Source organism: Mustelus asterias, unplaced genomic scaffold (genome assembly GCF_964213995.1).
Source record: "Mustelus asterias unplaced genomic scaffold, sMusAst1.hap1.1 HAP1_SCAFFOLD_107, whole genome shotgun sequence".
NCBI lineage: Eukaryota > Metazoa > Chordata > Chondrichthyes > Carcharhiniformes > Triakidae > Mustelus > Mustelus asterias.
In genome coordinates this window covers 296,917-313,405 of record NW_027590151.1, presented here as the reverse complement: position 1 = coordinate 313,405, position 16,489 = coordinate 296,917, and the positions used below count along the sequence as shown (strand labels likewise).

Sequence of the window (16,489 nt, the reverse complement as noted above, 5' to 3'; positions counted from 1 at the left end):
CAAGGCAATCCATGACGAAGGGTCATCCAGACTCGAAACGTTGGCTGGAATCTCTCTCCACAGTTGCTGTCAGACCTGCTGAGGTTTTGCAGCATTTTCTGTTTTGAAGTCAGTGCTTTGCTGTGTTGTCTCTGTGCTCCATCCCCACTCTGATTGTATTGGAGCCTGTGTGTGTCATTGTTACACTCAGAGTAAGTCAGTGCTTTGCTGTGTTGTCTCTGTGCTCCATCCCCATTCTGATTGTATTGGAGCCTGTGTGTGTCATTGTTACACTGAGACTCTGTCACTGTGATTATTGGACAAACAGCAAGTCACCGTCACAATGCCCGGCTGATTGACGGCAGCGCGGACCAATGGGAAGAGAAGGGGCGCGGTTGGAGGTCCGAGCGGAGAGGCTGGTCCTCCAACCAATCACAGTGAATGAGGGGCGTGGCCCGTTCTGACTGGAGCATGCGCAGTGTGGATAATGGCGACGGAGACGGGCTGTTTTTTCGGCTCGGAGATAGGTCAGAGGTGACTGACGGTACGGAGGGGGCGACGGATCTCGCGGGTGGACGGAAACGCTGCGTAAGCAGGTTGTGTAAGCCGTGAACCTCGGTAAAGAGCTTCACGGCCCCAGTTTGTACCGAGCGGTACCGCAGCTCCTCATGTTCGGGCCGCGTTCACAACACCAGTTTAAAGTCCAACAGGTTTATTTGGTCGCAGAAGCCACGGGCTTTCGGAGCGCTGCCCCTTCATCAGGTGAGTGGGAGTTCTGTTCACAAACAGGGCATATTGGGGCGGCACGGTAGCACAGTGGTTAGCACTGCTGCTTCACAGCTCCAGGGTCCCGGGTTCGATTCCCGGCTCGGGTCACTGTCTGTGTGGAGTTTGCACATTCTCCTTCCGACCACCCTGCAGGAGTTGCCCGTCTTTTACCAGGACCTCCTCACTGTCTGGAACAAGGTCGCCTCGCGACGCAGCTCTCCCCCGTCAGGAATCCGCTCCTCCAGCCGTATGACTTCAGGTGGCTGGCGGAGAGGAGGGCTGTGGACGCCGGGGTGACCAGAATCGGGGACGTGCTCGATGGCGGAGGAGCGGGCTGGATGAGTCCCCACGTGCTGGCTGAGCGCGCGGGGACGTCCGTCTGGCGCGCGGCCAAAGCCATCCTAGACCTTAGGACGGTCGTGCTCGGCCCCGAAACTGCACGCAAACTTGAGACGGCGCAGGCGTGCGGTGGGATCCCGCCCGAGCGTTCCCCTGTTCGGGCGGAATTCCACATTGGCCCAAAGCCTCAGCCCCCTCCCCTGGGTGAGGTGCCCCACAGCCTGAGCCGCCTCGCGGAAATGCCCTCCGTGCCTTTTTCTACCGCGCGGAGGCGTTTCCTGTGCGGGCTGCTGCTGCACATCCTCCACTACTGCCTCCTCGCCTGTCGCCCGGATACACCTTGGCGGGCCTTGTTGCCGCCGGGCGGCGGAGGTCCCCGCTGGAGGTCCCTCTACGGAGGGATCTCCCCCAATTACGTCGGGGACCTGGGGTGGAGGGTGATGCATGCAGCAGTTCCGCACAACCGTAGGGTTCACTGGTTCACGGGCTCCGAAGACTGCCCTTTCTGCGGCCTTGTGGAGTCCGTGGACCATGTCTTTGTTGTGTGTCTTAGGCTGCACTCCCTTTATGTTTTCCTGAAGAACCTTTTGTTGATGTTTTGTCTGCACTTCAGTCCCACGCTCCTGATCTACGGACACCCGGTGCGGAGAGGGGAGGGTCGGGATGGCGACCTCCTCGTGAACCTGCTCCTGGGCCTGGCGAAACGCGCCATTTACCGGTCCAGGCTGCGGGCGATCGAGGGGGCCGTCCATCCTGACTGTCTTCCCCTCTACCGCGGCTACGTTCGCGGCCAGGTGTCCCTGGAGAGGGAGCATGCGGTGTCCACGGGCGAGGTTGACGCTTTCCGCGCCCGCTGGGCACCGCAGGGGTTGGGGTGCATTATTGACCCCAATAATCACATTTTAATTTGATGTTTTTAAGTTTCCTTTGTACTTTGATTTCTGTTCGGGCTGTTCCCCCTCCTTTTTGGGGAGCTGCCCCTTTTACTTTGTCCTGATTTAATCTGAGTTTGTTTACTTGGTTTGGTTTGACCTAAAAAGAGGGCATATATGCAACAAGGCGCATGCGCAGCCGGCATCGTTTTCGGGGGTAATATTGTCATTGACTGGGAGGAGCTTGTTCCCCAGTGTTCAGAATGGAGACAACTTGTCCATCAAACTGCATCAACCCTCTGAGTCCCAATGTCTTATTGATGAGGCAGAGCGGTGGCAGAGAAGGAAAGAAAGGGAAAGAGCTTTGACAAAGGGTCATCTGGCCTCAACGTCAGCTCTTTTCTCTCCTCACAGATGCTGCCAGACCGGCTGAGATTTTCCAGCATTTTCTCTTTTGGAAAGGGAAATAAATTCTGCTTTCCAGATCCCACTATATCATGGGATGTTTTTCCCATTCATCTTCTGTTCCACCATCCTCATAGGTAGCGAGTTCCAGATCATGTGCTCTCCCTACCCAAGTATAAATCTTCCTCAAATCCCTGCTCTATCACTCTGCAAATAATGTCCTGTATATTACACTTTTATCCAGTATTATAGATATCTGTCTGGCAGTCTGCATGGAGATTTTCAGCTCCCTGTGTCCAGGACAGGAAGCAGTGAGCATGGATCTGTCAATCAGCCTCAATCAGCACCTTCAGGAGAATTGGGAGGGTGAATATTAGACACAGCAGAGTGAGAATGGAGAGAGAGTGTGTGGGATGGAGATTTACACCTTTTGGGGAATGAGAGAGGAAAGAATGTTCCATAGAAACTTGAACTGTCTGTTCTGAATTTCTATCTTGTACTGACATTGATGACTTTTGTAAATTCCTTTTACAGGATATTAGAAGGTGAGGATTTACAGACAGAAATCTCAAACCAAACGTCACATCAATATCTGACAGAGTCCTCAATTCGTCGGGATCTGAATATTATCGACCTTTGAATCCAGAATGGAAATGTTTCTCTGTTCTGTCTGCTTCAGGAGATTTTAAATTTCAGTGTGACTGGAAAAGCACCAAGGCACACACCCGAGTGAGAGTGTTCCAGTGCACTGAGTGTGGAAAGAGCTTTAACCAGTTACACAGCCTGAAAATACATCGCAGCATTCACAGCGGGGAGAGACTGTACCCGTGTTCTGTGTGAGATTTAACTGATTGTTTAACCTGGAGAGTCACAAGGACACCCGCACCATGGAGAAACTGTGGAAATGTGGGGAATGTGGGAAAGGATTCAGTTTTCCATCTCAGCTGGAAATTCATCGACGCAGTCACACTGGGGAGAGACCGTTCACCTGCTCTGTGTGTGGGAAGGGATACACTCAGATAATTGATTTACAGAGACACCAGCGAGTTCACACTGGGGAGAGGCCATTTACTTGCTCTGAGTGTGGGAAAGGATTCACTCGGTTATCCAGTCTGCAGAGACACCATCAATTTCACACTGGGGAGAGACCTTTCATCTGCTCTGTGTGTGGGAAGGGATTCACTCAGTTAATTGATTTGCAGAGCCATCAGCGAGTTCACACTGGGGAGAGGCCGTTCACTTGCTCTGTGTGTGGGAAAGGATTCAGTGTGGCATCAGGCCTGCGGAGACACCAGTTAGTTCACACTGGGGAGAGGCCGTTCACATGCTCTGTGTGTGGGAAAGGATTCAGTCAGTTGCCCTACTTGTTGAGGCACAATGTCACTCACACCCAAGAGAGACCCTTTAAATGCTCTGACTGTGGGAGGGATTTCAAAAGCTCTCAGCTAATGATGTCCCACCAGCGAATTCACACTGAGGAGAGACCTTTCAGCTGCTCTCACTGCACAAAGAGATTCAGATCATCATCTGCCCTGCGGACACACCAGCGAGTTCACACTGGGGAGAGGCCATTCCCCTGCACCGTGTGTGGGAAGGGATTCACTCAGTCATCCCGACTGCAGAAACACCAGCGAGTTCACACTGGGGAGAGGCCATTCCCCTGCACCGTGTGTGGGAAGGGATTCACTCAGTCATCCCGACTGCAGACACACCAGCGAGTTCACAAGTCATAGAGTCATACAGTACAGAAGAGGCCTTTCAGCCCATCGAGTCTGCACTGACAAAACTATACTAAATTTACACTCATCCATTTTCCAGCACTTGGCTGATGGTGTTTGAACTGTCAAAACATTCAAGTGCTCATCCGTGCGCTTTTTAAAGGTTGTGAGGTTTCCTGCCTCCACTCCCCTCCCAGACAGTAAATTCCAGACTCCCACCACCCTCTGGGTGAAAACATTTTTCTTCAAATCCCCCAAAACCTCCTGTCCCTCACCTTAAAATGATGCCCCCTCGTTATGGACCCTTCAACTAAGGGGAACAGCTGCTTCCTATCCACCCTGTCCATACCCCTCACAATCTTATACACCTCAATCATGTCCCCCCTCAGCCTTCTCTGCTCGAAAGAAGACAATCCAAGCCTATCGAGTCTCTCTTAGAACAATGTGGTTGACAATGTGGTTGTCTCTCCTTATAGCTCAGCTGCTCCATCCCAGGCAACATCCTGGTGAACCTCCTCTGCACCCCCTCCAGTGCAATCACATCCTTCCTATGGTGAGGCGATCAGAATGAGTACAAACTGGGGTCAAGCAGGGCTGCGTCATCGCACCAACATTCATCCCCACCTTCCCCGCAGCAACTCTCCACCCCAGCACCATGAAGCTTCCCACTGCAGTCGAGCTAACTGACTGGACCAGTGGGAAACTTTCAATCTCCGACCCCTCCAGGCCAGAACCAAGAACCAGCCCAGCCTCAGTCATCGGGCTGCAGTACGCAGACTCTAAGGGGGGTGGAGGGGAGGTGATGGCCCAGTGGGTATTATTGCTAGACTATTAATCCAGAAATTCAGCGAATGTTCTGGGGGTCTGGGTTCGAATCCCGCCACAGCAGATGGTGGAATTTGAATTCAATTTTTTAAAAAGTTAAGAACCTACTGATTATCATGAAACCATTGTCGATTGTCGGAAAAACCCATCTGGTTCACCAGTGCCCTTTAGGGAAGGAAATCTGCTGCCCTTACCTGGCCTGGCCTACATGTGACTCCAGAGCCACAGCAATGTGGTTGTCTCTCGAATGCCCTACAAGGGCAACTCGGATGGCAATAAATGTCCCATAAATGAATGAAGAAAATGCCTATTTGATTTGATTTATTATTGACACGTATTAGTACACAGTGAAGAGGATTATTTCTTGCACGCGATACAGAAAAACCATAAAGTACATAAGGAAGGAAATGAGAGAGTGCAGAATGTTACAGTCATAGCTGGGGTGCAGAGAAACATCAACTTAATGCGAGGTAGGTCCATTCAAAAGTTTGATGGCAGCAGGGAAGAAGCTGTTCTTGACTCGGTTGGTTCGTGTCCTCAGACTTTTGTTTCTTTTTCCCCGATAGAAGAAAGCGGAAGAGAGAATGTCCGGGGTGTGTGGGGTCCTTAATTATGCTGGCTCCGAAGCAGTGGGAAGTGTCGACAGTGTCAATGGATGGGAGGCTGGTTTGAACGATGGACTGATCTTCGTTCACGACCTGAGTGAGTCTGTGCGCACACTCAGAGGTTGATCAAGGGCATTTTTACAGTAACTTCATTGCAGTGTGAATGTAAGCCCACTTGTGACATTAATCAAAAAGCTTAAACTCGTCAACATATTCACTGAGACATATGAGAGAATGGGCCTCAGACTAAACATCTGGGAAACAAAGGTTCTTTCCCAGCCCACTCCTGCTCCCCCTCCCCGACCCATCAAGATCCACAGTGCCCCTGGATAACGTGGATCATTCCCCACACCTCGCGAGCCCCCTGTCGGCACGGGCAGACATCGACGATGAAATCCAGCATCGACTCCAATGGGCCAGTGCAGGCTTCGGACGCCTGAGGAACAGAGTTCAAAGCCCGAGACCTCAAATCCAGCACCAAGCTCATGGTCTACAGAGCAGCCATGGTCCCTGCCCTCCTGTATCCATCAGAAACATGGACAATGCACAGCACACACCTCAAATCCCTGGAGAGATGTCACCAACGTTGCCTCCACAAAATCCTGCAAATCCACTGGCAGGATAGGCTTACCACCGTGAGTGTCCTCTCCCAGGCCAATATCCCCAGTATCGAGGCACTGGTCACACTTGACCAGCTGCGATGGGCGGGCCACATTGTACACAAGCCCCACACAAGACTCCTGAAACAAGTGCTGTACTCCGAGCTCCGCAATGGCAAGCTGTTGGAGAAAATTCCTAATAGTTTGGAGAAATGTTAAACCATGAGGCATCTCAGACACTAACAGAACTACCAGCATTGAGTTAAATGACTAAATCAGACTGAGAAGCTAACAAGGGAACAGTCTACAGACATGTGAACACAGTAAGAGATTTAAACAAGTAATTCTGATTTAAACATGAATTTTCTGATTTTAAAATGTATGTTAGCTGTATTTTTAAAAGCAATTGTAAACTTTAGCCAAAGGCAGGCTGCTGCAAGGCATGATGGTACAGAACACTGACAGACAGGCTACATTCTTTGGAACAATGCAGTCACAGAATGCGCCAACCTTTATTCAGGAAGTTTCTAATAAAGTTTCTAAAGGCAGCTTCATGAATATGATTGATTCACACTGGCCAGACAAGACAGTGTCTTCTCAGACGTGAGAACGTGCATTTGTCTGGTTTGGCCAGTGATGGAATAAGAGCCGATGGGAACATTAACTTTGACCTTTGGAGCTAAGCTTCTGGGGTTGCTCAGCAACAAGGGGAAGCAGAGTCAGCAATAGGGGGAGGAAGTGTCCGGATTCTACGGACCAATGAAATCCCATTATGTCAGAGGGTAAAATGCAATTGGTTAAAGTATATGACGTGTAATTAATGATTGATTTGTATTGAAAATGATTGGTTTACACCTGATGAAAGGCAGGAGAATTGATATGAAGAATGTATTATTGATCCATCCTAATGATTGTCTGTCAGAGTTATTAGATCAGGATGCTTCTCTTCCAGAGCAGGATTAACACTGTCCAATAATTTCTCCCTTCAATCGTTGGTCAAATAAAAGATAAGTCTTTAAACTGGGATACTGGCTTTCATGAGTCTTTGTATTGTCTGAAGGTTTTGGCAATACCTGGTCTCCAACGGTAATGTACCCAGTGTGTTTTGGGAATGAACTCAGAAGAATCATTCAACACTCAAGCCTGATTCAATTGACAAACAGTTTATTGAGTTATGCCAGTGGGGAGAAGTATGCCTGTCTGGAGACAATACACATCTCTTTAACCTGTGCTTAATACTCCGTCCAACTCACATTGTCTGTATCTTTAAGACCTGGTTGGCTGTAGAGATTCGCATTCTAATCAGTATTCTGTAACTTGATTTTGTGTCTCTGTGCCCTGTTTGAGAGCAGATTTCCACTCCATCTGACGAAGGAGCAGCGCTCTGAAAGCTAATGGCATTTGCGACCAAATAAACCTGTTGGACTTTAACCTGGTGTTGTTAAAGCTCTTACAGCGGGGAGAAGCCAGGGGCTGATCATGTACAACTCCACCCCACAAGGAAAATCATCAATTCTTATACAGTTACTCAGCCCATCCCACCTGGACACAATCCAATCAGAATGGTGATAGATTACATACATTATATACAGGTCCAATCAATTAGTATCTGGGCATCATGGGGCTTTGCGATGATCTCATGAACAGATCAGTGCCCCCATCATGATGTTTTCCAGACCCCCTTATCTACCATCCCTGGGCTTTCTTAGTTTGAAAAGCGTGGATTAAAAGTTCTCAAATGGATATCAGTGCCCTTCCTTTGTTTTAATCGAACAACCACACGGTCTGGGAATCATTTCTATTTATAATCTCTCCTTTTAAACTCTTTCCTTCAGTATCCAATTTCCTTTTCATTGTGTTAATTGCATCAGGATTAAATCTTTGGACCTAACAGGAGGTTTAACCCAAGATCAATCCAACACAGGATTGGTCAGAATCATTTCACATGTCCCAAATTTTAAATAACTATTACAAGTTAAAACTCTCATTCTCACATGTGTGAATTTATCCGGATTAACATTCCCACATGTTTAGTAAAATGTCCTGGAAACATATCCCTGGCCAGTAAATATGGGTCCAGGTTCATAACTTTTGAAAAAAAAGCTTTATTAATGACACTTCCATTTTAAAGTGCATTTGATTTAAATCACAGACACAAAACCTCAAAGCTTGAAGCATTCAACACACAAATGTCATCCATACACAAGCAGAGAATCTTAGCATGTGCTTTACAGCAACAATAACCAAAATAAATTCCTTAAGCGTTCTTGTGGTTCTGTTTTTAAACTTCCAGGAATGCCTTTAATTAAAGACTCACGGTAAGGTTAAACCCCAGAAAGCTAAACCTTAACAAATGTAGCCCAAAACAATGATAAAACACATTTACAAACATCCACATAAAACAAGAGATGGGTGAGATCCTGAATGAGTATTTCTCATCAGTATTTACTGTTGAGAAAAGCATGGATGTTAGGGAACTCGGGGAAATAAATAGTGATGTCTTGAGGAGTGCACATATCACAGAGAAGGAGGTGCTGGAAATCTTAAAGCGCATCAAGGTAGATAAATCCCTGGGATCTGATGAAGTGTATCCCAGGACACTTTGGGAGACGAGGGAGGAAATTGTGGGTCCCCTCGCAGAGATATTTGAATCATCAATAATCACAGGTGAGGTGCCTGAAGATTGGAGGGTGGAAAATGTTGTGCCTTTGTTTAAAAAGGGCTGCAGAGAAAAGCCTGGGAACTGCAGGCCGGTGAGCCTCACATCTGGGTAAGTTGTTTGAAGGTATTTTGAGAGAGAGGATCTAATGGCATTTAGTGATGCAAGGACTGATTAGGGACAGTCAGCATGGTTTTGTGAGTGGAAAATTATGTCTCACAAATTTGATTGAGTTTTTTGAACGGGTAACCAAGAAGGTAGATGAGGGCAGTGCAGTTGATGTTGTCTACATGGACTTTAGCAAAGCCTTTGACAAGGTACCGCATGGTAGGTTGTTGCATAAGGTTAAATCTCACGGGATCAAGGGTGAGGTAGCTAAATGGATACAAAATTGGCTTCTTGATGACAGAAGCCAGAGGGTGGTTGTAGAGGGTTGTTTTTCAAACTGGAGGCCTGTGACCAGTGGTGTGCCTCAGGGATCAGTAATGGGTCCCCTGTTACTTGTCATTTATATTAATGATTTGGATGAGAATTTAGCATGCTTGGTGAGTAAGTTTGCAGATGACACCAAGATTGGTGGCATAGTGGACAGTGAAGAGGGTTATCCAGGATTGCAACAGGATCTCGGTCAATTGGGCCAGTGGGCTGACAAATGGCTGACGGAGTTTAATTTAGATAAATGCGAGGTGATGCATTTTGGTCGATCGAACCAGGGCAGGACTTATTCAGTTAATGGTAGGGCATTGGGGAGAGTTACAGGACAAAGAGATCGAGGAGTACAGGTTCACAGCTCCTTGGAAGTGGAGTCACAGGTGGACAGAGTGGTGAAGAAAGCTTTCGGCATGCTTGATTTCATTGGTCAGAACATTGAATACAGGAGTTAGGATGTCGTGTTGAAGTTGTACAAGACACTGGTAAGGCCACACTTGGAATACTGTGTACAGTTCTGGTCACCTTATTATAGAAAGGATAGTATTAAACTAGAAAGAGTTCAGAAAAGATTTATCAGGATGTTACCGGGACTTGATGGTTTGAGTTATAAGGAGAGTGTAAGTTGATAGGGATTCAGGACCGGCACATTCCTGTAAGGATGAAGGATAAGTATGGCAAGTTTTGGGAACCTTGGATATCGAGAGATGTTGTGAGTCTAGTCAAAGAGAAAAAAGTAGCATTTGTCAAAGAGAGAAAGCTGGGAACACACGAAGCAAGTGTGGAATACAAGGAAAGTAGAAAGAAACTTAAGCAAGGAGTAAGGAGGGCTAAAAGGGGTCACAAAAAAGCCTTGGCCAACAGGATTAAGGAAAATCCCAAGACTTTTTAAACATATATAAAGAGCAAGAGGGTAGCCAGAGAAAGGGTTGACCCACTCAAGGACGGGGGAGGGAATCTATGCGTGGAGCCAGAGGAAATTTGTGATATATTTGTGATATATATAAATGATTTGGAAGAAGGTGTAACTGGTGTAATCAGCAAGTTTGCGGATGACACGAAGATGGCTGGAATTGCGGATAGCGAAGAGCATTGTCGGGCAATACAGCAGGATATAGATAGGCTGGAAAATTGTGCGGAGAGGTGGCAGATGGAATTTAATCCGGATAAATGCGAAGTGATGCATTTTGGAAGAAATAATGTAGGGAGGAGTTACACAATAAATGGCAGAGTCATCAGGAGTATAGAAACACAGAGGGACCTAGGTGTGCAAGTCCACAAATCCTTGAAGGTGGCAACACAGGTGGAGAAGGTGGTGAAGAAGGCATATGGTATGCTTGCCTTTATAGGACGGGGTATAGAGTATAAAAGCTGGAGTCTGATGATGCAGCTGTATCGAACGCTGGTTAGGCCACATTTGGAGTACTGTGTCCAGTTCTGGTCGCCGCACTACCAGAAGGACGTGGAGGCATTGGAGAGAGTGCAGAGAAGGTTTACCAGGATGTTGCCTGGTATGGAGGGTCTTAGCTATGAGGAGAGATTGGGTAGACTGGGGTTGTTCTCCTTGGAAAGACGGAGAATGAGGGGAGATCTAATAGAGGTATACAAGATTATGAAGGGTATAGATAGGGTGAACAGTGGGAAGCTTTTTCCCAGGTCGGAGGTGACGATCACGAGCTCAAGCTGAGAGGGGCGAAGTATAACTCAGACATCAGAGGGACGTTTTTTACACAGAGGGTGGTGGGGGCCTGGAATGCGCTGCCAAGTAGGGTGGTGGAGGCAGGCACGCTGACATCGTTTAAGACTTACCTGGATAGTCACATGAGCAGCCTGGGAATGGAGGGATACAAACGATTGGTCTAGTTGGACCAAGGAGCGGCACAGGCTTGGAGGGCCGAAGGGCCTGTTTCCTGTGCTGTACTGTTCTTTGTTCTTTGAAATGGGCGAGGTATTAAATGAGTACTTTGCATCAGTATTCACCAAAGAGAAGGACTTGGTGGATGATGAGTCTGGGAAAGAATGTGTAGATAGTTCGAGTCATCTTGAGATCAAAAAGGAGGAGGTATTGGGGTTCTTGAGAAACATTAAGGTAGACAAGTCCCCAGGGCCTAAAGGGATATACCCCAGAATACTGAGAGAGGCAAGGGAGGAAATTGCTGGGGCCTTGAGAGAAATCTTTGTATCCTCACTGGCTACAGGGGAGGTACACACAGTAAGAAGTCTCACAACACCAGGTGAAAGTCCAACAGCTTTATTTGGTAGCAAAAGCCACGGGCTTTCGGAGTGCTGCTCCTTCGTCAGATAAGTGGGAGTTCTGTTCACAAACAGGGCATATAAAGACACAAACTCAATTTACAAAATAATGGTTGGAATGCGAGTCTTTACAGGTAATCAAGTCTTAAAGGTACAGACACTGTGAGTGGAGAGAGGACTAAGCACAGGTTAAAGAGATGTGTATTGTCTCCAGACAGGACAGTTAGTGAGATTTTGCAAGCCCAGGCAAGTCGTAGGGGGTTACAGATAGTGTGACATGAACCCAAGATCCCGGTTGAGGCCGTCCTCATGTGTGCGGAACTTGGCGATCAGTCTCAGGGGAGGTCCCAGAGGATTGGAGAATAGCCAATGTTGTTCCTTTGTTTAAGAAGGGTAGCAAGAATAATCCAGGTAATTACAGGCCGGTGAGCCTTACATCAGTGATAGGGAAATTATTGGATAGGATTCTTCGAGACAGGATTTATTCCCACTTGGAAATAAGTGGACGTATTAGTGAGAGGCAACATGGTTTTGTGAAGCGGAGGTCATGTCTCACTAACTTGATCGAGTTTTTCGAGGAAGTGACGAAGATGATTGATGAGGATAGGGCAGTGGATGTTGTCTACATGGAGTTCAGTAAAGCCTTTGACAAGGTCCCTCGTGGCAGACTGGTGCAGAAGGTAAAGTTGCATGGGATCAGAGGTGAGCTGGCTACGTGGATACAAAACTGCTCAGTCAAAGAAGACAGAGGGTAGCAGTGGAAGGGTGCATTTCTGAATGGAGGACTGTGACAAGTGGCGTCCCTCAGGGATCAGTGCTGGGACCTTTGCTGTTTGTAATATATATATAAATGATTTGGAGGAAAATGTAGCTGGATTGATTCGTAAGTTTGCAGATGACACAAAGGTTAGTGGATTTCCAGATAGCAGTGAGGACCATCAGAGGATACAGCAGGATATAGATCAGTTGGAGACTTGGGCGGAGAGGTGGCAGATGGAGTTTAATCCGGACAAATGTGAGATAATGCATTTTGGAAGGCCTAATCCAAAAAGGAAATATACAGTAAATGGCAGAACCCTTAAAATAGGTCAAGGGACCTGGGTATACAGGTACACAGGTCACTGAAAGTGGCAATGCAGGTGGAGAAGGTAGTCAAGAAGGCATACAGCATGCTTGCCTTCATCGGCCGGGGCATTGAGTTTAAAAATTGGCAAGTCATGTTGCAGCTTTATAGAAGCTTAGTTAGGCTGCACTTGGAATATAGTGTTCAATTCTGGTCGCCACACTACCAGAAGGATATGGAGGCTTTGGAGAGGGTACAGAAAAGATTTACCAGGATGTTACCTGGTATGGAGGGCATTAGCTATGAGGAGAGGTTGGAGAAACGTGGTTTGTTCTCACTGGAACAGCGGAGTTGAGGGGTGACCTGATAGAAGTCTACAAGATTATGAGAGGCATGGACAGAGTTCATGCTGCACTATATAATTATGCCGCACTATATTCCAAGTGTGGCCTAATTAAGGTTTTATAAAGCTGCAACATGATTTGCCAATTTTTACATTCAATGCCCCAGCCGATGAAGGCAAGCATGCCGTATGCCTTCTTCACTACCTTCTCCAACTGTGTTGCCACTTTCAGTAACCTGTGTACCTGTAAACCCAGGTCCCTCTGCCTATCAATACCCTGCAGGGTTCTGCCATTTACTGTATATTTCCTATCTGTATTAGACCTTCCAACATGCATTACCTCACATTTATCCGGATTAAACTCCATCTGCCATCTCTCCACCCAACTGATGTATATCCTGCTGTATCCTCTGATGGTCCTCATCGCTATCCGCAAATCCAACAACCTTTGTGTCGTCCACAAACATTTTCCTCCAAATCATTTATATATATTACAAACAGCAAAGGTCCCAGCACTGATCCCTGAGGGACGCCACTAGTCACAGCCCTCCATTCAGAAACGCATCGTTTCACTGCTACCCTCTGTCTTCTGCTGACTAAATATTTCTGAACTTAACACCCTGTCACCCTGTCACCCCGTCACCCCGTCACCCCGACACCCCGTCACCCCGTCACCCCGTCACTCTGTCACCTTGTCACCCTGTCACCCCGACACCCCGTCACCCCGACACCCCGTCACCCTGTCACTCTGTCACCTTGTCACCCTGTCACTCTGTCACCCTGTCACTCTGTCACTCTGAGATCCTTGTGATATTTGACTCAAAGAGCAGCAGCCCACTGGAGGCTGAGACCAGCCAGTCCAGCAGAAAGAAACCCTCCGACCCTCCCCATTGACCAACTGTGAGAATGAACAAAATGCAATCCTGGATGCAACTGAGAGCAGAAACAATAACAGCAGAATCCAACCCCTGGAATCACTCGTGAACTTGTTGGTGTCTCAGCAGCCGGGATGAAACTGTGAATCCCTTCCCACACTGAGAGCAGGTGAACGGCCTCTCTCCAGTGTGAACTCGCTGGTGTGTCCGCAGGTCGGATGACTGAGTGAATCCCTTCCCACACTGAGAGCAGGTGAATGGTTTCTCCCCAGTATGAACTCGCTGGTGTCTCTGCAGGTCGGCTGACTGAGTGAATCCCTTCCCACACTGAGGGCAGGTGAACGGCCTCTCCCTGGTGTGAATTCGCTGGTGTCTCTGCAGGTCGGCTGACCGAGTGAATCCCTTCCCACACTGAGAGCAGGTGAATGGCCTCTCCCTGGTGTGAATTCGCTGGTGTGTCCGCAAATGCGACGACTGAGTGAATCCCTTCCCACACTGAGAACAGGTGAACGGCCTCTCCCCAGTGTGAACTCGCTGGTGTGACTGCAGGTTGGATGACTGAGTGAATTCCTGCCCACACTGAGAGCAGGTGAATGGCCTCTCCCCAGTGTGAACTCGCTGGTGTGTCTGCAGGTGGGATGACCGAGTGAATCCCTTCCCACACTGAGAGCAGGTGAATGGTCTCTCCCCAGTGTGAACTCGCTGGTGTGTCCGCAGGTTGGATAATTGAGTGAATCCCTCCCCACACTGAGAGCAGGTGAATGGTCTCTCCCCAGTGTGAACTCGCTGGTGCATCCGTAGGCTGGATAAATAATTAAATCCCTTCTTACACTGAGAGCAGATGAATGGCTTCTCCCCAGTATGGCTGCGCCGATGAATTTCCAGCTTAGATGGGGCTCCGTATCCCTTCCCACAGTCCACACATTTCCATGGTTTTTCCATGGTGCAGGTGATCTTGCCTCAGTTGAAGCCTCGTCCACACACAGAATACGGGTACCGTCTCTCCCAGCTGCGAATGGTGTGATATTTATTCAGGCTGTGTAACTGGTTAAAGCTCTTTAGTCAGTGCACTGGAACGCTGTTGGTGCTTTTCCAGTCACACTGATGTTTGAAATCTTTTCAAATCAACAGACCGGACAACCATTTCTCCTTCTAGATTCAAAGGCCAATGATATTCAGCTCCCAAGGAATATGATTCTGTTGGGTCTCGATGTGATTTTTGAGATTTCTGCCTGTGATTCCTCTTTCAACATCCTGTAAAACGAGTTTACAAAAGTCATCAGTGTCAGAACAGAAATTCAGAACAGACAATTCTAGTTTCTATGGAGCATTCTTTCCTCTCTCATTCCCCAAAAGCCGTGAATCTCCATCCCACTCACTCTCCCTCCATTCTCACTCTGCTGTATCTAATATTCACCCTCCCAATTCTCCTGAAGGTACTGATTGAGGCTGATTGACAGATCCATGCTCACTGCTTCCACTCCAGCACATAGAAATCATAAGAAATAGAAGCAACAGTTGGCCATTCAGCCCATCGAATTGCCACAACCATTCAGTGAGAATTGGCCGATCTACCTCAGCACCATTTCCCACGTTCTCCCCCAGATCACTCAATGTCTTCAATATCTCAAAACTTATCAATCTCCGGCTTGAAATTTCTCGATGACTGAGGCTCCACAGTCCTCTGGGGTGCAGAATTCCAAAACTACACCACATACTTGAGTGAGGAAATCCCTCCTCATCTTAACTTTCTCTCCATTTCCCTACCTGTTTCCCATAACCCTTGACACCTTTATCAATCAAAAATCAGTGTAACTCACCCTGGAATATATTCAATGGCCCTCAACCTCCACTGATCCCTGTGGAGAAGAAATCCAAACACGAATGACTCTAATAGGCAAGAGATGAATGACTGGAAATATCTAAGGTAGCGACAGTACAATATTAATCTGTCTGAAGCTCAATCTTCATTCAGAGAGAGAGGAGCAGCAGCTTTGCTGGGCAACAATGGAGGAAGCTCCATGCGGCCATGCACACAAGTCCCAGACTCTGATTGGCTGGAGGACCAGCGCCCATCTGGTCCTCCACGCGTTGCCATTGGTCAATCTGCCGCATGTGGACAATGAGGGGGCGGAACCCGAGCCCACGTGGGGGTGGGCGGGGCTTTGACCGCCAGCCGCGCTGAGCTGGTGTCCAATCCGCAGTGTGCTGCTTCTGTAACCAGTGATATTGCTGCCAATGGGACACTGTGTGCTGGGAACGCCCCTCTGAGTCATTGTAGAACAGGAGAACAGTACAGCACAGAACAGGCCCTTCGGCCCACGATGTTGTGCCGAGCTTTATCTGAAACCAAGATCAAGCTATCCCACTCCCTATCATCCTGGTGTGCTCCATGTGCCTATCCAATAACCGCTTAAATGTTTCTAAAGTGTCTGACTCCACTATCACTGCAGGCAGTCCATTCCACACCCCAACCACTCTCTGCGTAAAGAACCTACCTCTGATATCCGTCCTGTATCTCCCACCATGAACCCTATAGTTATGCCCCCTTGTAATAGCTCCATCCACCCGAGGAAATAGTCTTTGAACGTTCACTCTATCTCTCCCCTTCATCATTTTATACACCTCTATTAAGTCTCCCCTCAGCCTCCTCCGCTCCAGAGAGAACAGCCCTAGCTCCCTCAACCTTTCCTCATATGACCTACCCTCCAAACCAGGCAGCATCCTGGTAAATCTCCTCTGCACTCCTTCCAGCGC

At 48.0% G+C, this 16,489-nt stretch overlaps 2 protein-coding genes across 3 annotated transcripts in view; one reads left to right on the top strand and one right to left on the bottom strand.

The window, feature by feature from the left end:
• LOC144484439 (uncharacterized) overlaps positions 1 to 16,489 on the bottom strand; it is a 48,527-nt gene that overhangs the window by 13,973 nt on the left and 18,065 nt on the right. The window contains 1 exon segment of the mRNA XM_078202971.1: positions 13,874 to 14,686. Within this exon segment, the coding sequence (XP_078059097.1) occupies positions 13,874 to 14,686 (813 nt within the window).
• LOC144484456 (uncharacterized) lies at positions 451 to 7,129 on the top strand. Of its 2 annotated transcripts, none has more exons than XM_078202991.1 (2): positions 451 to 567; positions 2,898 to 7,129. In XM_078202991.1, the coding sequence occupies exon 2, from the start codon at positions 3,251 to 3,253 to the stop codon at positions 4,094 to 4,096; it is 846 nt and encodes a 281-aa protein (XP_078059117.1). In that variant the 5' UTR covers positions 451 to 567; positions 2,898 to 3,250; the 3' UTR covers positions 4,097 to 7,129. The 2 variants fall into 2 exon arrangements, with proteins under 2 accessions (XP_078059117.1, XP_078059116.1); XM_078202990.1 differs by having other exon boundaries at positions 451 to 741.